The sequence below is a fragment of the Aquila chrysaetos genome, chromosome 11 (assembly GCF_900496995.4).
Source record: "Aquila chrysaetos chrysaetos chromosome 11, bAquChr1.4, whole genome shotgun sequence".
In the NCBI taxonomy this organism is placed as follows: Eukaryota; Metazoa; Chordata; class Aves; order Accipitriformes; family Accipitridae; genus Aquila; species Aquila chrysaetos.
In genome coordinates this window covers 43531057-43553256 of record NC_044014.1, presented here as the reverse complement: position 1 = coordinate 43553256, position 22200 = coordinate 43531057, and the positions used below count along the sequence as shown (strand labels likewise).

The 22200-nt window shown below is 71.1% G+C and overlaps 1 protein-coding gene and 1 pseudogene across 1 annotated transcript; both read right to left on the bottom strand.

Moving 5' to 3' along the window:
- The window catches only part of LOC115347949, a 67344-nt pseudogene extending 60552 nt beyond the window's left edge, over positions 1-6792 (bottom strand).
- Positions 6793-12576: 5784 nt separating this feature from the next.
- On the bottom strand, positions 12577-14684 carry PDE4A (phosphodiesterase 4A). Its single transcript, XM_041127486.1, has 2 exons — positions 14287-14684; positions 12577-12700 (listed from the first exon to the last, which is right to left on the bottom strand). Exons 1-2 carry the CDS (start codon positions 14559-14561, stop codon positions 12577-12579), a joined length of 399 nt encoding a protein of 132 aa, XP_040983420.1. The 5' UTR covers positions 14562-14684.
- Between the last annotated feature and the right edge of the window lie 7516 nt (positions 14685-22200).

The following is a 22200-nucleotide window of genomic DNA, read 5'->3' as shown; positions in this document are numbered from 1 at the left end:
CGCCGCAGAGCCAGGGGGGACCCAGGCGTTTGGGGAGGGGGGGGGAGATGCTGTTGGGGTCCCCATGTTGGGGGGGGGGGACACGACACGACACCCCTGGGTCCCCCCCACCGGGGCCCGGACCCCCCCACTGGGATGGGGACCCCCACGAGTGACCCCGCCTGGGGATAAGGACCCCCAGGGGTCACCCCCCCCAACGGGCCAGGGACCCCCCCGACCCCCCCCCATGGGCCAGGGACCCCCCCCAGGGTCACCCCCCCACTGGGCAGAGCCCCCCCCCAGACCCCCCACGCTGGGGTGGGGACCCGACACGGGTGGCACGGGGGGGGGGGACGTGGGGACACGCCGGGGGGGGGGGGGGCACAATCCTGCACCCAGACCTGCAGCACCGGCTACGGCGCCGCCGGCACCACAAGCATGGCCACCGGGCCTTGCGCCACCGGCACCGACACAACCGCTGGCACCGGCACCACCGCGGGCACCGGCACCGCCATCGGCATCGCCAACACCCCGACGGAGCCGCTGCCGACACCACCACCAACCACCCGCACCACCGGTAGCACAACCGGCGTCGGTGCCACCGGCACCCCTGACACAGCCGCTGCTGCTGCCGGCAACCACCGGCGCAACCGCTGGCACCGACACCACCGACACAACCGGCACCGACACCGCCGGCACAACCGGCACCGACACCGCCGGCACAACCGCTGGCACTGACACCACTGACACAACCAGCACCGACACCACCGACACAACCGGCACCGACACCGCCGGCACAACCGCTGGCACTGACACCACTGACACAACCAGCACCGACACTGCCGGCACAACCGCCGGCACTGGCACCGGCACCGCCGGCACAACCAACGCCAACACCGCCGACACAACCGGCACTGGCACCACCAGCACAACTGCTGGCACCGGCACCACCAACACAACCAGTACTGACACCACCAGTACAACCGCTGGCACCAGCACCGACACCACCGACACAAACAGCACCACCAGCACCGGCACAACCGCTGGCACCGGCACCACCGACACAACCACCACCAACACCGCCGCACAACCAGCACCGACACCGCCGGCACAACTGCTGGCACCGGCACCGCCGCCAGCCCCCAAAGGGCCAGGGACCCCACGCAGCCCCCGGACGCTGTCCCCAACCCCCTGCTGCCACCAGCCCCCCGTCCCTGTCCCCACGGCGGAACCGGGATCCTGTCCCCAAACCCACGGCACAGCCGGGTCCTGTTCCCATCCCAGTCCCCATCCCCACGGCACAGCCGGGTCCTGTCCCCAAATCCACGGCACAGCCGGGGTCCCATCCCCAAACCCATGGCAGAGCTTGTCCCTGTCCCCAAGGTAATGCTGGGGTCCTGTCCCCATCCCCGTCCCCATGTCACAGGGGGTCCGTCCCCTCCCCATCCTCCCGTCCCCATGTCACAGGGGGTCCATCCCCGTCCCCATCCCCGTCCCATGTCACAGGGGGTCCCATCCCTGTCCCTCCCCTTCCCCATGTCACAGGGGGTCCATACGTCACCATCCCTGTCCCCATGTCACAGGGGTCCCATCCCTGTCCCCATCCGTCCCCATGTACAGGGTCCCCGTCCCCATCCCGTCCCCATGTCAGGGGGCTATCCTGTCCCCATCCCATCCCATGTACAGGGGGTCCGTCCCCGTCCCCATCCCTGTCCCCATGTCACAGGGGGTCCCATCCCTGTCCCCATCCCTGTCCCCATGTCACGGGGCGCGTCCCATCCCTGTCCAATCCTTCACCTGTCCCCATGTCACAGGGGTGTCCCATCCCTATTCGTCCAATCCTTCCGTTCCCATGTCACAGGGGGTTCCGTCCCCGTCCCCATCCACCCCGTCCCCATGTCACAGGGGGTCGTCCCCGTCCATCCCTCCATGTAACAGGGTCCGTCCCCGTCCCCACCCTGTCCCATGTCCAGGGGGGTCCCTCCCTGTCTCCAATCCTGTCCCATGTCACAGGGGGTCGCCATCCCGTCCCCGTCAGGCCCATCCCCGTCCCCATCCATGTCCAGTACAGGGGTCCGTCCCTGTCCCCATCCCTGTCCCCATGTCACAGGGGGTCCGTCCCCGTCCCCATCCCTGTCCTCATGTCACAGGGGGTCCATCCCCGTCCCCATCCCCATGTCACAGGGGGTCTCATCCCTGTCCCCATCCCCGTCCCCATGTCACAGGGGGTCCGTCCCCGTCCCCATCCCCGTCCCCATGTCACAGGGGGTCCGTCCCCGTCCCCATCCCCGTCCCCATGTCACAGGGGGTCCCATCCCTGTCCCCATCCCTGTCCCCATGTCACAGGGGGTCCGTCCCCGTCCCCATCCCTGTCCCCATGTCACAGGGGTCCGTCCCCGTCCCCATCCCCGTCCCCATGTCACAGGGGGTCCGTCCCCGTCCCCATCCCCATGTCACAGGGGGTCTCATCCCCGTCCCCATCCCCGTCCCCATGTCACAGGGGGTCCGTCCCCGTCCCCATCCCCGTCCCCATGTCACAGGGGGTCTCATCCCTGTCCCCATCCCCATCCCCATGTCACAGGGGGTCCGTCCCCGTCCCCATCCCTGTCCCCATGTCACAGGGGGTCCCATCCCCGTCCCCATCCCTGTCCCCATGTCACAGGGGGTCCCATCCCTGTCCCCATCCCTGTCCCCATGTCACAGGGGGTCCCATCCCTGTCTCCAATCCTGTCCCCATGTCACAGGGGGTCTCATCCCTGTCCCCATCCCCGTCCCCATGTCACAGGGGGTCCGTCCCCGTCCCCTCCCGTCCCCAGTCACAGGGGGTCCGTCCGTCTCCTGTCCCCATGTCACAGGGGGTCCCATCCCGTATCCCAATCCTGTCCCCATGTCACAGGGGGTCCGTCCCCATCCCGTCCCCATGTCACAGGGGGTCCCATCCCGTCCCATCCCTGTCCCCATGTCACAGGGGGTCCGTCCCTGTCCCACCTGTCCCCATGTCACAGGGGGTCAGTCCCGTCCCCATCCCTGTCCCCAGTCACAGGGGGTCACCCCGCCATCCCCCTGTCACAGGGGGTCTCATCCTGTCCATCCCCTGGTAGTCTCCATGTCCATGTACAGGGGGGGTCCGATGTCTGTCTCCCGTCCCCATCCCCGTACCCATGTCACAGGGGGTCCGTCCCCGTCCCCACGTCCCCATGTCACAGGGGGTCCCTACCGTCCCCCTCCCCGTCCCCATGTCACGGGGTCCGTCCCGTCCCCATCCCGTCCCACTGTCACAGGGGGTCCGTCCCATCCCCATCCCGTCCCCATGTCACAGGGGGTCCGTCCCTGTCCCCATCCCCGTCCCCAGTCAAGGGGGTCCGTCCCCCGTCCCATCCCGTCCCCATGTCACAGGGGGTCCGTCCCCGTCCCCATCCCCGTCCCCATGTCACAGGGGGTCCGTCCCCGTCCCCGTCCCCATCCCCATGTCACAGGGGGTCCGTCCCCGTCCCCATCCCTGTCCCCATGTCCACAGGGGGTCCGTCCCTGTCCCCATCCCCATGTCACAGGGGCCCATCCCCTCCCATCCCGTCCCCATGTCACAGGGGGTCCGTCCCCGTCCCATCCCCGTCCCCATGTCACAGGGGGTCCCGTCCCCGTCCCCATCCCCATCCCCATGTCACAGGGGGTCCGTCCCGTCCCCATCCCCATGTCACAGGGGGTCCGTCCCCATCCCCGTCCCCATGTCACAGGGGGTCCCATCCCTGTCCCCATCCCTGTCCCATGTCACAGGGGGTCCCGTCCCCATCCCCATGTCACAGGGGGTCCGTCCCAGTCCCATGTCACAGGGGGGTCCCATCCCGTCTCCAATTCTGTCCCCATGTCACAGGGGGGTCCGTCCCATCCCGTCCCCATGTCACAGGGGGGTCCCCATCCTGTCCCCATCCCTGTCCCATGTCACAGGGGGTCCGTCCCTGTCCCCATCCCCATGTCACAGGGGGTCCGTCCCCGTCCCCATCCCCGTCCCCATGTCACAGGGGGTCCGTCCCCGTCCCCATCCCTGTCCCCATGTCACAGGGGGTCCCATCCCTGTCTCCAATCCTGTCCCCATGTCACAGGGGGTCCGTCCCCATCCCCGTCCCCATGTCACAGGGGGTCCCATCCCCGTCCCCATCCCCGTCCCCATGTCACAGGGGGTCCGTCCCCGTCCCCATCCCCGTCCCCATGTCACAGGGGGTCCGTCCCCGTCCCCATCCCCGTCCCCATGTCACAGGGGGTCCCATCCCTGTCCCCATCCTGTCCCCATGTCACAGGGGGTCCCGTCCCCATCCCCATGTCACAGGGGGTCCGTCCCCATCCCCATGTCACAGGGGGGTCCCATCCCCGTCCCCATCCCCGTCCCCATGTCACAGGGGGTCCGTCCCCGTCCCCATCCCCGTCCCCATGTCACAGGGGGTCCGTCCCCGTCCCCGCGCCGGGGCCCACCTTGTTGGAGGCCATCTCGCTGACGGCGCGGTGGGTCTGGAGGGTCTCCAGCTGGTCCAGGCACCAGTCCAGCTCCCTCCAGCGTCTCCCGGGCCAGCTGCTGGGACGTCTCCTCTGCGGGGGGCGCGGGGGGGGGTCAGCGGCGGCCCAAGAGACCCCCCGGCCAGTGGATGGGGGGCTGGGGGGACCCCCAGGGATTGGGGGGTGCAGGAACCCCCCTGGGGATGGGGCTGCGGGGATCCCTGGGGATGGGGTGAGACCCCCCCGGTGCTGTGGGGACCCCCAGGGATGGGGGGGCTGCAGGACCCCCCCGGGATGTGCCAGGGACCCCCACGATGGGGGGGCTGCAGGACCCCCCCCCGGGATGTGCAGGGACCCCCAGGGATGGGGGGGCTGCAGGACCCCCCCCGGAATGTGCAAGGGACCCCCCTGGGGTGGGGGGACAGGGGGACGTGGGTCAGGGGGGCTGCGGGGACTCCCCAGGGACAGGGCTGGGGGAGATGGGGGCTGCGAGCCCCGTGCCTCAGTTTCCCCAGTGGGACGGGGGCACCACCAGTTTCACCCCCCCAGCTTCGCCCAAATCCCCTCAAATCCCCCCAAATCCTTCCCCAAAATCCCCTCAAATCCCCCGAGCGCGGGGGCCGCCCCCCCTTAACCCCTTCAGCCTCGAAACCCCCCCCCCCCCCTTACCCGAGAGCGTGGCCTTGCAGAGGGGGGGGCTGCGAGCCGACGGGGGACCGCCTGCCGGGGAGAAGGGGGGGGGGGGGACGGGGAGGGGAGAGTCAGGGCTGGCCAGGACCCCCCCCATGGGGTCGGGGTCAAGGTCAGGGTCAAGGTCAAGGTCACTCACTTGCTGGCCGTGGGGGTGGGGACATTTGTCAGGATGGAAAAGTTGCTGCGGACGCTGCGGAGACTCGCCAGCACCTGGGGGGGGGGGCACGGGGGGGGGGGGGGGGGTCATGGATGCAAAGAGAGGGGGGACAGGGACACATAGAGGGGGATCCCTCCCCCCAGGGACCCCAAATTTGCCCCTGGCGTCACCCAAACGCCGAGCATCGGGGCCAGCCCCCCCCCTCGACCCCCCCAGTAGGGCTTTGGGGTGGGGGGGCCCTATTCTGCACCTGCCCCCCCCCCCCGCCCTGGGACCGCCCCCAGCCCCCCCCCCAGCCCTACCTGGGCGAAGGGAGTGACGATCAGGTCTTCGGCATGGCTGGAAGAGAAATGGGGGGACGGTGTCAGTGGGGGGGGGGGCAGGATGCCTGGGGTCCCCCTCCAGCACCCCCCACACCCTGGGGGGGGGACACGGCCCACAGTGGCACAGGGGGAGCCCCGGGAGGGTCCCTGGGGGGGTATTGGGGGGTCTCCAAGGGGATGGTGGGGGGGTACCTGGGGGGATATTGGGGGGTCACTGGGTGGATGGAGGGGGGGTCTCTAGGGGCATACTGGGGGGTGTCCAAGGGGAACGCAGGGAGTCCCCGGGGGATATCGGGGGGGGCCCTGGGGGCGTATCGGGGGGTCCCCCGGGGGGACGGCGGGGGGATCCCCAGGTGAATATCGGGGGGGTCCCCAGGGGGCTATCAGGGGGTCCCTGGGGGGTCTCCAGGGGGATGGCAGGGGGTCGCCACGGCACCCAGAGCACGGGGGGTCCATGGAAGGGCCCTGGGGGGGGTTCGCTGGGCGGGGGGGGCGGGGGGGCCGTACTCACGCCTCGCTGGCGATGGAGGAGTTTCGGGACATGCTCTTGGGGGAAGCGTCGTAGTCGCTGTCGGAGCGGTAGAGGAAGGACTCGCGGCGTTGGCCGGGGGGGCCGCCGGGCAGCAGCACCAGCCCCGGGCTGGCCTGGGGGTCCGGCGGGCTGCGGCCCGGCGAGGGGCCATCTCCACTCGAGCGGGGGGGGCAAGGGACGTGGGGACGAGCGGCGGGCAGGATGAGGGTGGTTGGCGGACATCGCGGCGTGGGAGGCGATGTAGGTGCGGCCCGGAGACTGTGAGAGACCACGCGCGCTGCCGGGCTCTCCTGTCCGCGGTCGCGCGAGCCGGCGCGGTGAACCGTGGTTGCACCGAACACCGGGCGCCGGCGGTTCACGAGTTGCACGGTGTCACCTGGTCGCCGCAGCCGCACCGCGCACACCGCCGTCACCACGCGCACCGGCGTCACGTGCACACTGGTGCCCGTTGTGCCGGGGTACCACCTGCAAGGTTTGTCACCGCGCAACCGCTGTCCGCGCACCGGGGGGTCCCCTGTTGGACCGGCATCACTGTGCACACCGGTATCACCACGCACACCGGCGTCACCATGTTGGACCGGCATCACCGTCCACACCGGCGTCATCACGTGCACCGGCATCACCGTGCACACTGGTGTCACCGTGTGCCGGGGTCACCACCTGCACCGGCGTCACCGCGCACACTGCCGTCACCACGTGCACCGGGGTCACCATGTTGGACCGGCATCACCATCCACACCAGCGTCACCACATGCACTGGTGTCACCATGCACACTGGTGTCACCGTGCACCGGCGTCACCACGCGCACCGGCGTCACCGTGCACACTGCCGTCACCACGTGCACCGGGGTCACCATGTTGGACCGGCATCACCATCCACACCAGCGTCACCACATGCACTGGTGTCACCGTGCACACTGGTGTCACCGTGCACCGGCGTCACCACGCGCACCGGCGTCACCGTGCACACTGCCATCACCACGTGCACCAGCGTCACCGTGTTGCACCAGCGTCACCGTGCACGCCGGTGTCACCGTGCGCCGGTGTCACCACGTCGCACCAGCGTCACCGTGCACACCGGTGCCAGTCACCGCGCGCCCCGGACACCGTGTCACCGCGCCGTCACCGCGCTGGGTGGCGGCGCTTAATTTTAGCCGCTGTCTCGTGTTTCCACCGCGACCTTTCGCCGCGGGGCCGGAGCGGCTGCCCGCTGGCCGAAAGCCGCCGCCGATGACCCCGTGGGCCCCGTCGCGATATGGGGCCCTGTCGCGACACAGGGGACGGCAATCCCCGGCGCCGGTACCCGCAGGAGCACCGCGACACCGCCGGCTGCCCCCGTGGGTGCCGGCAGCACCCGTGGGTGGGGGGCACCCCGAGCCACGTGGGGGGACCCCGACTCCGGCAGCCGCGGAGGGGACGGGGGGACGGGGGTCCGCGCTGTGCCCTCGGGTGGGGGGGTCCCGGAGCCTGGGTGCACCCCCCGGGGTGGGGACCCCCCCGGTGCCCACCTGCCCCCCCCCCCGGGCCGTGTCCCCCCACCTGAGGGACCCGCCGAGCCGGTGCCACCCGACGTCCTCCTCGGTGAAGGGAAAGTGCATGGCGAGGGACGCAGGCGTCCGCCGGGGGGGGGGACAAGGGGGGGTGGGGGGTGTCCGGGGTGGGGGGGGGGCGGGGCCGGATCCTGCAGCCGGTGGCAGCACCGGGTGCCCGCCCCGGGCACCGGACTGTGGCAGCCGGGACCCCCCCATACCGGGACCCCCCAATACCGGGACCCCCAGGAGAATTGTCCCCCTGGACCCCCCCAATACTGGGACCCCCCCAGCACCAGGAGCCCCGAGCCCTGGGACCCCCCAATACCGGGACCCCCCCCAATACCGGGACCCCCAGGAGCCTCATGTCCCCGGACCCCCAGCACGGAGCCTTGTGTCCTGGGACCCCCCCCCATCACTGGGACCCCCCCAATACCAAGACCCCCCCAGCACCGGGACCCCTGGGAGCCTTGTGCCCCAGCAGCCCTCACTACCCCCAATACTGGGACCCCCCCCCAACACTGGGACCCCCAAGAACCTTGTGCCCCAGTACCCCCCCAATACTGGGACCCCCCAGCACCAGGACCACCGGCACCCTTGTCCCCTGGGACCCCCCACTGCTGGGACCCCCCGACACTGGGACCCCCCAATACCAGCCCCCCCCCCGGGCTGGGGGTCCCCAGGGACCATACACACCCTGGGACCCCCTCCAGTACGGACCCCCCCCCCCAACCCCATGTGTCCCAGTTGGGACCCCCAGTGCCGGGCACCCTGGGACCCCCAATGTCACAACCGGGACCCCCCCCCCAGTTTCAGGGACCCCCCGCTGCGGGGCGAGGACCCGCGGGTGGGGGGGGCTCCCCGTCATCTCCTCCCCCCTCCAACCGTCGCCCACTTCCCCCTGGGCCGCGGAAGGAACCCGGGCGTCCTGCCCCCCCCCTCCGTGTCCCCCCCCCCGCTGTTACTGGGGGGTCCCCACGCAACCGGGGGGCACCCAAAGGCCATTGTTTGGGGAGGGGGGCTCACAAAGGGACCCCCCCTTAAACCTGGGCACGTGGGACACCCTTGTCCCCCACAACCTGGGGGGGGGCCCTGTCCCACCGCAAAAAGGGGGGGTCCCGTTCCCCCTCCTGGGAATAGGGGGGTCCCTCTCCCCCCCCAGCGTGGGCATGGGGGGGTGTCCCTGTCGTCCCCCCCCAAACTGGGTATGGGGGGGTGTCCCTGTCCCCCCTGCCCCGAGCTGGGGGTGCTCCCCCCTGCCCCCCCTTACCTCACCGCCAGCCCCCCCCCGCTCGGTCCCTGGGGGGGGTCTCCTGCCGCTGGCCCACTGGGTGCCCCCCGGCTCCATGGGTGCGTGGGGGGGGGGACACACACACGACACGGGGGTGCTCCCGCCCCGGCCCCCCCCCCTTCCTCTACCGGGTTCCTCTAACGAGCCGCCCTGGGACGAGCGGCCCGGGGGGGGCCCCCCCGCTTCCCTCCCGGAGCACCCCGACACCGTGTCCCCCCGGGGGGGGTCCGGGGGGGGGGTCCTGGGAGGGGGGGGCTGGCAGAGCAGCCTTGGGGTGGGTGTTGTTTTGGGGGGGGGGGGGCTTGACCTGACACACCCACCAAGTGCAGCCCTGGGGGGGGCACTTAGGGACACCCCAGCGCTGGGGGGGGGGATCCCCCATTCCCATAAGGAGGGGCAGCCCCATGGGGGGGGGGGGCCTTGAGCCCCCCCCCCCCCATGCTCTGACTTTTGACCCCACTGCCCCCCCCATCCCACAGAGGACCCGGGTGTCCGAGCAGCCCCGCCACCTTCCCCACGCCGGGGGGGGGGGGAGGTATCAGTACCGGGGGGGGGGTCCTGTACCCCGCCTGGGGGGGCTGTACCGGCTTTGGGGGGGTCTGTACCGCGTCGGGGGGGTCCGTACCGGGTCGGGGGGGTCCGTACCGGGGGGGGTGTCTTTACCGGGGGGGGGGGGGTGCTGACATCCCCGGGGGGGGGGGGGGCGTGCAGCGCTCCCGGCCACAGGGTCCGGAGGGGGTCCGGGGTTTCCGGGGGGGTTGCGGGGGGGGGTGTCCGGGTTTCCGGGGGGGGGTTGGTTTTTTTTTTTGGGGGGGGGGGGGGTGTCCCCGTTACCTGCCCCGCATCCTGCGATGCCGCTCCTGGATGCTGCGGTTGAGCCGAAGGTGGCGGAAGAAAGTGGGGGACCCACCGGGGGGGCAAAGACCGGGGGAGCCGGCGGGGGGGGGGGCAGGTAGGAAGGTCTCGTCCTCAAATCCCCCCCCCGGCCCCCCCGGCCGAAGCAGGGGGGAACGGGGTAACTGCAGCCCCCGCCGCTCCCCGGCCATGGCAGCGGGATGGGACGGGACGGGGTGAGAGGGCGGGGGGGGGGGCGGGGAGGCACCGGGGAGGGGGGGGGGGGGCGGAGTGGAGGGGGGGGCCCACCCCCCGGTGCCGCCCCGGGACCGCCTGCCGCCCTGGAGCGGGGAGGGACCGGCCAGGGGCTTCGCGGGGGGGGCTGGATGGGGGGTCCCTGAGCCCCCCCAGCGGTCCCTGCACCCTGCCCGGGGGTCTCTGAGCCCTTTCTGGAGGGTCCCTGACCCCCCCCGGGGGTCCCTGCACCCTGACTGGGGGTCTCTGAGCCCTTTCTGGGGGTCCCTGACCCCCCCCAGGGGTCTCTGCACCCTGTCCGGGGGTCTCTGAGCCCTTTCTGGGGGTCCCTGAGCCCCCCCAGCGGTCCCTGCACCCTGCCCGGGGGTCTCTGAGCCCTTTCTGGGGGTCTCTGAGCCCCCCCCCCGGGGGTTTCTGAGCCCTTTCCGGGGGTCCCTGAGCCCCCCCGGGGGTCTCTGCACCCTGCCCAGTGGTTCCTGAGCCCCCCCCCGGGAGTCCCTGCACCCTGCCCGGGGGTCTCTGAGCCCTTTCTGGAGGTCCCTGACCCCCCCTAGGGGTCCCTGCACCCTGCCTGGGGTCCCCCTGGCCCCACTCAACGGGGACCCCCGGGGGAACCTGCCAAGGGGCTGTATGGGGATGCTGGCCCCCCCCCCCCACCATTTCCCCCACCCTACGCTCCCGCAAACCTGCACCCTCCTGGCGCAGCGAGACAGCCCCCGTGTCTTCCCGGGGAGGGGGTCCCGACCCCTGTGTCCCCCAAGAAGGGGGTCTGGACCCCATGACCCCCTGGGGAGGGGGTTTGGACCCCCTGTTTCCCCCCAAGAAGGGGGTCTGGTCCCCATGTGTCCCCCCGGGGATGGGGTCCGACCCCATGTGTCCCCGCAAGAAGGGGGTCCAGACCCCATGTCCCCCACCAGGGGGGTCAAGCGGGGCCCCAGGAACAGCCCCCCCAAACCCACCACGGCACAGCTCAGCCCCCCCAAACCCCACACAGCCCCGTCAGGGGCTCACCCCCATCCTGTCCCCGTAGGGGACACCAGCCCTGGGGGGACCCCAGCCTCCCGGGGGTCCCCAGCCCTATGGGGGTCCCTGGCCCTGCGGGGCATCCTGTCCTCATGGGGGTCCCCAGCCCCATGGGGGTCCCCAGCCCATAGGGGTCCCCGTTGGGTGCAGCACCCATCCCCCTGGGGTGGCAGGGGGCCGCTATGGGGGGGCGGGGAGGGGAGTCGGGGGGGGGGCCTGCGCAGGCAGCGGTGGAGGGGGGGGGGGTGACTCACAGCCGGCAAATTTAGCAACCGGCTCCGGGGAGGGAAAAGGCTTTTTTGGGATTTGATCAGGATTATTTCACGCCTCGGGAGCCGCAGTCGCCGGGCGAGAGACGGGGGACAGTCAGGCCGGGGACCCCCCGGTGTCCCCAGTGTCCCCAGTGTCCATTATCCCGAGTGGACTGGGGACCCGAGGGTGCCCTGGGGGTCCCGGCTCCTTCCCTCCTGGTTTGGGATGCGGGATGGGATCCTGCTGGGGCGATTTGGGGGGTTCGGTGGGTCCAGCACCCCAGAAGCAGGGTCCCCGCTCCCTGGCGGAGCCAGGTGGGATGCAGTGGTTTCCTTGGATCATCTCTGGTGGTCCCCGGGCACCCGCTCCTCCGGCCTCATCCTGGAATGGCCAGTTTGGGTCCGTCCCTGTCCCAGTCCCTGTCCCTGAGGGGGTGAGGGGCACAGAGGGAACCCCAAGGTGCCCCTGGATGGGATGGGATGGGATTGGGAAGGAGATGGGATGGAGAAAGATGGGGACAAGGAAGCGCTGGGGATGGGGAGAGGGATGGAGACGGAATGGGGACAGGGAGGGGGATGGGAAAAGGATGAGGATGGAGGTGGAACAGATATGGGAATGAGGATGGAGACGGGATTGGGAAGGAGATAGGACGGAGAAAGATGGGATGATGAAGAGATGGGGATGAGGACTAAGATGATGGAGATAGAGATGGGATGGGAATGGGGACAGGGATGGGATGGGAAAAATATGGGGATGGAGATGGGGATGGGAAGGGAAAAGGTTGGGGATGAGGATGGAGATGGGATTGCGAAGGAGATGGGATGGGGACAGATAGGGATGAGGAAGAGATGGGGATGGTATGGGGATGGGGATGGAGATGAGGATGAGGATGGGGATGAGGATGGGGATGAGGATGAGGATGGGATGGCCACAGAGACAGGATGGAGACAGAGAGCAGGAAGAGCTGGAGTCTGGGAAGGAGACAGGGACGAGGACAGTGACCAGCACTGGGGCATCCCCGTGCCCAGGACCACCGCCGGCATCCCCCCGCGCAGAGGGACCCCCAGCCCGGTGCCGCCGTGCCGTGCCATACCATGCCGCACTGTACCATACTATACCATACCGTGCCATACTATACCATACCGTGCCATACCGTGCCGTGCCGCATCGGCCGGCGTGCCCGGCCGACCCCGGGGGCGGCAAGAAGGGGCGTCCCTCTGCTATTCCTGGCAGCCGGCACGCACGGCTCGCCTGCCGGCGCGGGATTTCCTCCCGACCGGGATCTGATCCGGGAGCCGGAGACAAACGTGAATCACTTTTAATGGCCGCAGGTGACTCATCCCCCTCGAAAAAGATTACGGCACATCATAAACGCCGGAGGGGCTGCGATGGGCGGCGCGCGGCACCGCCGCCATCGCCACGACTCGCCGGCGGCGCGAGGTTGGCATCGATTTGATTATTATTATATTTTTTTTCTGAAAAGGAAAGGAATTAAAGCAGGAGGAATTAATTAGGGCGAGGGCTGCAAGAACCCGGGAAAAGCCTCTGGGAGCCGGCGGCGGCCGGCCAGATCCTGGTACTGCCGTGGCGAGCCGGGCTCTGGCCGTCCGCCTCTACCCCAGTGAAATCCCGGCTTGGGATTTCACATTTGTTTTGTTTAATTACACTAATTGCTCCAGGAAGGGAGAAACCCGTGAGCGAGGGTTGAGCCAGTTCCTCCCGGTTGAACCACACCAGTGCCGGCAGTGGGATGGGGATGCCGGGATAAGGGGGTGGGGGTTGCCTGTCTGCCGGGTCTCACCGATGGGGGCTTGATGGGATGCCGCGGCGGGGGGGTCCGGCATCCCGACCCCCAGATTTGGGGGGGGCCCCGGCAGCCCTGGTTTCACCGGGGGGATGCCAGCCCTACCCACGCCCCATCACCCTCCCCAGCCGCTCGCCGCCCGACAGCCGTCTGGTCGGTGGGGGGGGAAACTCCGTCGGGAAAGGAGGAAGAGGAGGAGGAGGGAGGAAATAAAAACCCTGAGTCCTGACCATCTGCTGAGCCTCCTGCGCATAAATTAACTCCCCTAACGAAGCCGGAGGTGCCGCTGCGCCCTCGGCTCTGCCGGAAGGACGCGGCACCCGGCACATGCTGCCGTCGCGGCACAACCACCCGTCGGCGCATTCCCAAGTTGTTTTCCCCAAAAAACTTCCCGACCAGAACGGGCAGAGCCAGTGCCAGATGGACCCCGAGGGGGCGGTTGAGGTTTTCCCCCCCCCTGGTTTGGGGGTGCTGCATCCATCCCCCCACATCGAGCATCTCCCGATCCGGCACATCTCCCAAGTACCGGCATGGCGGCTGGATCCTGGCAGTTCCCAGCCCCGGTGTTGGGATGGGGACCCCCTCCACCGGCACCCGAGGGTCCCGCCGGTGGCCGTGCCATGGCCGGCTCTGCTCACCCCCCCGCCGGGAGCGGGTTCGCCCCGGCAGAGGTGGCCGCGCAAGGGGGTCACCCCGAAACCGCGGCTGCTGGGATGGGGTGCCCTCGGTCAGGTCTTGGGGGGGGGTCCCTGGACACCCCCAAACCCTGCCGGAACCAGCACCCATGGGGTGCCCATGGGCAGGGGGGTCAGAGCCGGGAGCCATGGCTGTGCTGGTGCCGGTGACCCCGTCACCGTCACCGATGCCTGGCGGGGGACCCCTGGGAAGGGTCTGACCAGGCCAGGGGTCCCGAGGGATGCGACCCCCCCCGTGTTGCTGCCGCCCCCCGCTCCCACGGCAGCCCGCAGGCCGGATCCATCCCCGGCACCGGCATGGCCACCGGCTCCCTCCCACCGCCATGGTACCGGCATGAGGATGATGCCGGGGGGGTCCCGCCTTCGGTCCCGGTACCGGGATGATACTGGGGGGGTCCGGGGGGGGGGGGGTCCCCACCGCTGTCACCTACCGCTTGCCGGTGCCGGGGGTCCCGTGGAGGGAAGATGGCCAGGACATGCGGGATTTCCGCAGCCCCGGTCGGTCCCCGGTGTCGACGGCGTCCGCCCGTTCCATGGGCCGGGACCGGTGCCGGTCGGTGTCGGAGAAGCCGCGGTGACGGATGCGGATGGGGGTGCGGGGCTGGCGCCAGAGGTGCTGGGGGGGCTTCAGGGTGCTGGGGCCCTCCCGGGGCACCGGTAACGAGAGCGAGAGGCTTTTTCTGGAGCCCGGCACCGGTTCCATCATCCACGGTACCGGCGGGAACCGGGGATCCTGAGATGCTCCCGGTGCCGGTAAAGGAGCCGGTACCGGTGCCCAGCCTGGTGCCCGCTCCCGGTGTCGGTGCCGGAGCGTTTCCCGGTGCTCGACCCCGCTCCCGGTGCCGGTACCGGAGCCCTTCCCGGTGCTCGACCCCGCTCCCGGTGCCGGTACCGGAGCTCCTCCCGGCCCCGGAGCCGCTCCCGCTGCCGGTCCCGGAGCCGCTCCCGCTGCCGGTGCCCGTCCCGGTGCCGGTGCCGGTGCCGGTGCCGGTGCCGGTCCCTAGCGATGCGCGGCGGCGGGAGCGGCGGCGGCGGCGGCTCTTCCCGGCCCCGGGCTCCGCATGGCCCCGTGCAACCGGTTGGGACGACCCCGGGGGAGGCGCCTGCCGCCGCCGCTGCCGCCGCCGCTGCCGGTACCGCTGCCGGTACCGCTGCCGGTACCGCTGCCGGGGCCGCCTCTGCGCGCCCGGCTCGGCGCCTCCCCCCGCCCCGGGACCTGCCCCCCCCCCCCCCCCTCCTTCTCCTCCTCCTCCCCGGGGGCGGCTCCGCCCCGGGACCCCGTGGACCCCCCCACGCAGGTACAAGGCGGCGCGGACCCCCCCCCCCCCCGGATATTTCCCACGACGGGGATCCCCCCCCCCGGGGATCCCCCTCCTCATGGGGACCCCCCTATGGGGGTATCCCCCCGCCTGTGGCCCCCCCCATCCAGGGATCCCCCCCCCCCCAGCGGGATTCCACTCCCCCCCCCCCCCCGGAGAAATCAGCAGCGCAGAGATCCTGCCCCCCCCCCAGCACCCAGCACCCACGCATGGGGGGCGGGGCAGAGCAGACACAGCAGGGAGCCCCCCCAGAGCAATACCGGCCCCCCCCTCCCCAGGGCAGGCACAGCACAGACCCCACTGCAGATTTGGGGTGGGGGGGCCCCCACTGCACAGTGCTGCAGAGAACCCCCCGGCTGCAATAGGGGTCCCCCCCCACGCACGGCACTGCAGGTACGCCCCCAGGGTCAGGGTGGGTGTCCCCCCCCATGTACGGCGCTGCAGGGACCCCCCCCCCCAGGGTCAGGGGCACTGCACAGGCCCCCTCAAAGGCTGGGGTGGGGGTCCCCACTTGTGCACAGCACTGCACAGCCCCCCCCCCCCAGGGCTGAGCTGGGGGTCCCCCCAAATGCCCGGTGCTCCACAGACCCCCCCAGGACAGTGATGGGGGGTTCCCCCCTCCTGTTCGGCGCTGCACAGCCCCCCAGGACCAGGGTGGGGGTCCCCGGCGAGCACCCCACCCTACCGAGGGGACACCAGGGGGTCCCCACACCTGCCCGGTGCCCCCCGACACCCCCCAACCCCGAACCGCTGAGCTGGTCCCCCTGTCCCCATCACTGGGAGCATCCCCCCACCCCAGCTCCAGCCCTGGCACAAAACAGGGGGGGTCCGATGTGACCCCCCAACTTCCAGCTGCCGGCAGCTCTGGTTTTACCGTGGAACCCGTCGGCATCGGGGGGGGGGGCTGCAGGCAGGCGTGAAGGCAGCTGCCTTCATCCCGCTGAGACCGAACAGATTCCCCCCCCCCCCCCCCGAAATGTCCCCCATTAATGTCACCCACCCAAGAGAGCGGCCAGGGCATGGGGCACTCCAATATCTGGCCCCGCCCCGGGAAAACCGCCGGCAGCCAGGAATTTTGGGGATGCGGGATGGGAAATGGGGAGCCGGGCAGGAACACACCCTGGAAAATTCGGCGGATGATTCATCGCAGCGAGGGAGGGCTGGTGGCACGCCGCAGGCTGCCGGCACCGCCGCCGTACCGGGGACGGATCCGGCCCCCCGGCCAGGTCACCGCGCTCCCACCGCCTCGCCGTGGTCGCCGGCACCGGTTGGCGCTTCACCGCGCTGGGGCCTGGCACCGGAGCTGGCTGGCACGGTGGGATCCGGCAGGCGCAATTAAAGGGTGGGTGGAATTAGAGGGGGGGCTGGTGGCCTTTTTTGGGGGGCTGCTGCTCCCCCCCGCCCCTCCCTGGAGCCCGCGGTGGGGACGCGGTGGCAGCCAGCGGAGCGGGGACGCAGGATCCGGCCACTCTTCACGGCACCGTGTCGGCCAGGGGGTTGGTGCCACAGCTGTGCCGGGCCAGCGCCCGTGTCACCCCCGTGGGCACCGTCCCCATCCCGGACACCGGCCTGGTCCCCAGCAACGTCCCCATCGAGGACAATGTCCCCATCCCGGGCCACGTCCCCATCCCTGGCATCGTCCCCATCCCAGGCCACATCCCCATCCGGGGCACCGGCACCATCCCGGACACTGTCCCTCTCCTGGGCGTTGTCCTGGTCCCAGACAACGTCCCCATCGTGGACAATGTCCCCATCCTGGACACCGTCCCCATCCAAGGCGCCGTCCCAGTCCTGGTCACCGTCCCTGTCCCAGGGAATGTCCCCATCCCAGACACTGTTCCCATCCCGGGCACCGTCCCCATCCCAGACACCGTCCCCATCCCGGACCATGTCCCCATCCCGAACAGTGGCCCCATCCCAGACACCGTCCCTGTCCCAGGCACCGTCCTCATCCCAGAGTGTCCCCATCCCAGGACACAGCCCCATCCCTGCCATCGTCCCCATCCCGGACACTGGCCTGATCCCAGGCCACGTCCCCACCGCGTCCCCGTCCCCACCCCGGGCAGCCCAGCAGGACACCCTGCCCGGGGAGACGTCCCGGCTCTGGCCGGGGGTCCCCGGCATCACCCCCCAGCCGAGGCCAGCACATCCCCCCGGATTAGTGCCCGGAGAGGCGGGGGGGTCCCCAATGCCACCAAGAGCCCCGACGCCGCGGTGACGGGCTCAGCCTCGCGCCACGTGTCGTTCCCCCCCAACCCCGTCCCTACCTGGGGGGCTCGGGGTGGGTGATGGCGATGCGCGGCGGGATGCGGAGGGGTAGCGTGGTGGGGCGCGGGAGGCCGGCGGGCTCCGGCGAGCGCGGCCGCTCCGGGGGCTTCCAGGGGGGCACCTGGAGGCTGGCGGAGAGACGGCGGCGCCCGCGGCGCAGGTCGGCACCCAGCATCCCTGGGGAGGGGGGGGAGCGGCTGCAGCACCCGGGGTCCAGCGTCTCCGGCGGGGGCTGCGAGGAAGGGACGGGGGCGGGTCAGACAGGGTGGTGTGGCACGGCACGGTACGGCATGGCACGGCACGGCATGGCATGGCACAACGTGGCGAGTGAGCCTCACACCGCACGGCATGGCACGGCATGGCACAGCACGGCACGGCACCACACGGCGTTGCATTGTATGGCCAGCCTCACGCACCGCGGCTTGGCACAGCGCTGCATGGCACGGCATGGATTGGCACTGCACGGCACGGCACGGCACCACACGGTGTGGCACGGCACGGCCAGGGAGCTTCATACCACACGGCACGGCACAGCATGGCATGGTATGGATTGGCACAGCACAGAACGTCACAGCATGGCACGGCACGGCATGGCACAGCACGGCATGGTATGGTATGGCACAACACAGCATGGCACGGCACGGCATGGCCGGGGAGCCTCATACCACATGGCACGGCACAGCACGGCATAGCATGGATTGGCACAGCACAGCACGGCACGGCATGGTATGGCGTCAATTAGCACAGCATAGAACATCACAGCATGGCGTGATATGGTATGGTATGGCACAGCCCAGCGTGGCACGGCACGGCACGGCACGGCACGGCCGGGGAGCCTCGCACCACATGGCACGGCACGGATCGGCACAGCACACCACGGCGTGGTATGGCACAGCACAGTACGGCACAGCACGGCGCAGCGTGGCACGGCACCCAAGCGGGAGCCCCTCACCCTCTGCCGCGGGTCCCCGGGGCTGGGCTACGGAGGGGCCCCCCCCTGCCCCCCCATATATGCTCCCGTGGGGACCCCATCCCCGCCCCGGTGCTCCTGGTGCCCCCCCCCCGGTGCCGCCTCACCTGCTCCTCGGACCCGGCCAGGTCGCTCCGGTTCTTCCTCATGTGCCCGCCCGGCGCCGGGGCTCAAGGTGCGGGGGCCATGCGGGGGGACCGGGGGGCCCCCACCACGTCCCGGGGGGCTGCGGCGCCTGTGGGGGAGAGCCGAGGGTGAGGGGGGAGCGAGGAGACCCCCGGCCCCCCCGCCGGGACCCCTCCGGCATCGCAGCCCGTGCCGGAACCGGGGATCCCTGGGGAGCCAGGCTGAGCCCTGACACACTCGTTGCAGCCCCGGCACAACCGGAGCCCACCCCCCCTCCCCGGGTTGGAACGGATCCCCCCGCGCCCCCACGCACCGGTGCCGGGGGGATTCAGGGGGGCTCTGTGCCGGCGGTGGGTGAGCTGCTTCGTGGCAGCTCCCGGCAGCCCCGGCTCCCACCCCGGGGACCCCCGGCTCCTCCTGGCAAAGGTTGCCAAGGAAACCCCGGCATCGCGGCCCGCGGCATCCCATCCTACGGCATCGTTGGCCGCGGCATCGTTGGCCATGGCATCGCCATCGCTTCCCCACGGCATCGCCATCGCTTCCCCCCCCGGCATCGCTTCCCTTGGCACCAACATCCCTTCCCACGGCACCGGCATCGCTCCCGGCACCGGCATCAATTCCCACGGCACCGACATCGCTGCCGGTACCAGCATCATTTCCCACGGCACCGACGTCGCTCCTGGCACCGGCGTCCTTCGGCATCGCCTCCCCCAACACCGGCATCCCTTCCCGCAGTACCGGCATCGCTCCCGGCACCAGCCCTTTCCCCAGCACCGGCATCCCTTCCCGGCACCGGCATCGCTCCTGGCCTCTCCCCGCGTGGGGCAGCCGTGGGGAGCGGGACCCCTAGGGCTGGCCGGGCTGGGCGGGGGGGTGCCGGCAGTGCCAGGCTGCCCGGTGTCCCCCCCGGCAGTGCCAGGCCTAGCGGGGTGCCGGCAGTGCCGGGCTGCCCGTTGCCCCCCCCCAGTCCGGCAGTGCCAGGCCTGGGGGGGGGGGGGGTCCGGGTGGTTAATGCGGGTGGCCAAGGGGGGGGGGGGGGCTGGGGGTCCCCCATTCCCGTGCCGCCGGGCGGTGGGATCCGGGGAATCCCTGGGGACCCCCCCAGTGCCGAGCACCCCGCTGTGGGGTTTTGGGGAACTCCCCCCCTCCCTCGTCCTCCTCAGGGCGGTTGTGGGGGTGGCAGGACCCCCCCTTCCCCCCCCCCCCCCCGCAGCCTGCACCAGATTTGGGAGTTATTTTCTGAATTAATTAATTACTCAGCATCACCGGGAGGGGGGGGGCTGGGACCCCCTTGGGGGGGGCCACAACCTCGTGTCCCACCCCCTAGCGCCCACCGGGGACCCCGCCACCCCGTCCCTGCTGCCGGACCCCCCCTCGCCAGTGGGGGAACGAGAAACCGCGGAGCGTGGGGGGGGGGGTCCCACCGGACCCGGGCGTCCCGTGGGATTCGGGGGTCGGCCTGGGGACCCCCACCCCGGGGGGGGGGGGGGAAGGGGCTTTTGTGGGGTGCTGGGGGGGGGCCACCCATGGGTGCTCGCTGCCGGCTAAACCCGATGGCAGGGCCTTTGCCTCATCCCGGTGGGACCGGGGGAGGGGGGATTTGGGGGGGGGGGTCCGGTGCTACCGGGGGATGCAGCAGCTTCGGGGGGGGGGGGGGTCCTGCCTACCGGGGGTCCGGTGCCGTTACCGGTCCCGCAGCCCCCCCCCCACCTCCCCCCAGCGCTCGCTGCACCCCGACCCGGTGGTGCCCGGTCCCGCAGCCCCCCCCCCCCCCAAAATCCGGTCCCGCAGCCCCCCCCCACACCCCCCCCAAAATCCGGTCCCGCAGCCCCCCCCCCCCCCCCCCCGCGTTGTCCCCGTCCCCCGCCGCTGCAACCGCTGCCCCGCACCGGTCCCGGCGCTGCCCCGGGGGGATGCTCGAGGACCGGGGCAGTACCGGGGGGGGGACACACAACGGGGGGAAGGGGCCGGTGCCGGTGCCGGTGCCGTACCTGGCCGGCTCCCGGTGCCGCGGTGCTCCCCGGCATCCACCCGCCTTTGTTGGCGGCGGCGGCGGCGGCGGCGGGGGGGGGTAACGGAGGGGGGGGGGGGGGGGGGGGAGGCGGCCCCGGGACCGGCCCCGGTGCCGCCGCCGAGAGCGCCCGGTGACAGCGGCGGCGGAAACGCAGCGGGAGCGGCTCCCCCCCCGGCACCGGCCCCACGCGTGTCCCCGTGTGTCGGCACCGGGTACCCCCCCCCGGGGCTCCCACGCACCCCCTGGCCATGTGCCGGTGTCCCCCCCCATGGCCCTGGGTCCCCAAGGCGCCATGTCCCTCCCTGTCCCTGTGCCACTCTGTCCCCCTGTCCCCAAGGCACCATGTCCCCCCGTGTCCCTGTGTCCCCATGTCCCTGTGCCACCACCTCCCTGTCCCCCCAAGGCGCCATGTCCCTCCATGTCCCCCCCCACATCCCTCTGTCCCCATGTCCACCGTGTCCCCGTGTCCCTCTGTCCCCATGTCCCTGTGCCACCACCTCCCTGTCCCCCCAAGGCGCCATGTCCCTCCATGTCCCCCCCCACATCCCTCTGTCCCCATGTCCACCATGTCCCCGTGTCCCTCTGTCCCCATGTCCCTCTGTCCCCATGTCCCTCTGTCCCCATGTCCCTGTGCCACCACCTCCCTGTCCCCCCAAGGCGCCATGTCCCTCCATGTCCACCGTGTCCCTGTGTCACCATGTCCTGGTGTCTCCGTGTCCCTCTGTCCCCAAGGCACCATGTCCCCCCGTGTCCCTCTGTCCCCATGTCCCCATTTCCCCATGTCCCTCTGTCCCCATGTCCCTGTGCCACCATGTCCTGGTGTCCTCACGTCCCTGTGCCACCGTGTCCCTCTGTCCCCAAGGCACCATGTCCCTCTGTCCCCATTTCACTCTGCCACCATGTCCCTGTGCCACCATGTCCCTCTGTCCCCATGGCCCTGAGCCCCCTTAGTCACTGTGTCCCCATGTCCCTGTGCCACCATCTCCCCATCCCCCCAAGGTGCCATGTCCCCCCCCCCCATCCCTCTGTCCCCATGTCCTGGTGTCCCCATGTCCCTGTGCCACCACATCCCTCTGTCCCCAAGGCGCCATGTCCCTCCCTGTCCCTCTGCCTCCACGTCCCCCATGTCCCTGTGCCACCATCTCCCTGTCCCCCCAAGGCGCCATGTCCCTCCATGTCCCCCATGTCCCTGTGCCACCACGTCCCTCTGTCCCCAAGGCGCCATGTCCCTCCCTGTCCCTCTGTCCCCATTCCACTCTGCCACCATGTCCCTGTGCCACCATGTCGCTCTGTCCCCGAGTCCCTACGCCATCGCATCCCTCTGTCCCCAAGGCGCCATGTCCCCCCCCCCGTGTCCCCCAGACACCCCATCCCTCCCTGCCCACCCTCCCCGGCGGCGGGGGCCGGGCAGACCCCAGCGGGAGAAGGGGAGAGGACGGCTCCCCCAGCCCCCCTCAGGCCTTGGGGCGTCGAGCGGGGTGGGGGGGGGTGCCCCCCACCCTCACCCCCTCTTTTTTCGCCGTCCGTGTCTCTTTAAAACCGGCGCCATCTTTAACTTGTGCGCGGAGGGAAGGCGTGGGGGGGGGGGGTAAGGGCGCAACCGGAAGTGCGCCACACGGCGCGTCCGGAAGTGGCGAACGTCGCGGGC

Bases quoted from the DNA above. Each gene is read 5' to 3' on its own strand.
- PDE4A (XM_041127486.1), bottom strand. From the start codon at position 14,561: ATGATGGAACCGGTGCCGGGCTCCAGAAAAAGCCTCTCGCTCTCGTTA. The intron at 12,701-14,286 runs GTAGGTGACAGC...ATCTTTTTCGAG, and splicing joins ACCCCCGGCACCGGCAAGCG to GGGGATGAGTCACCTGCGGC.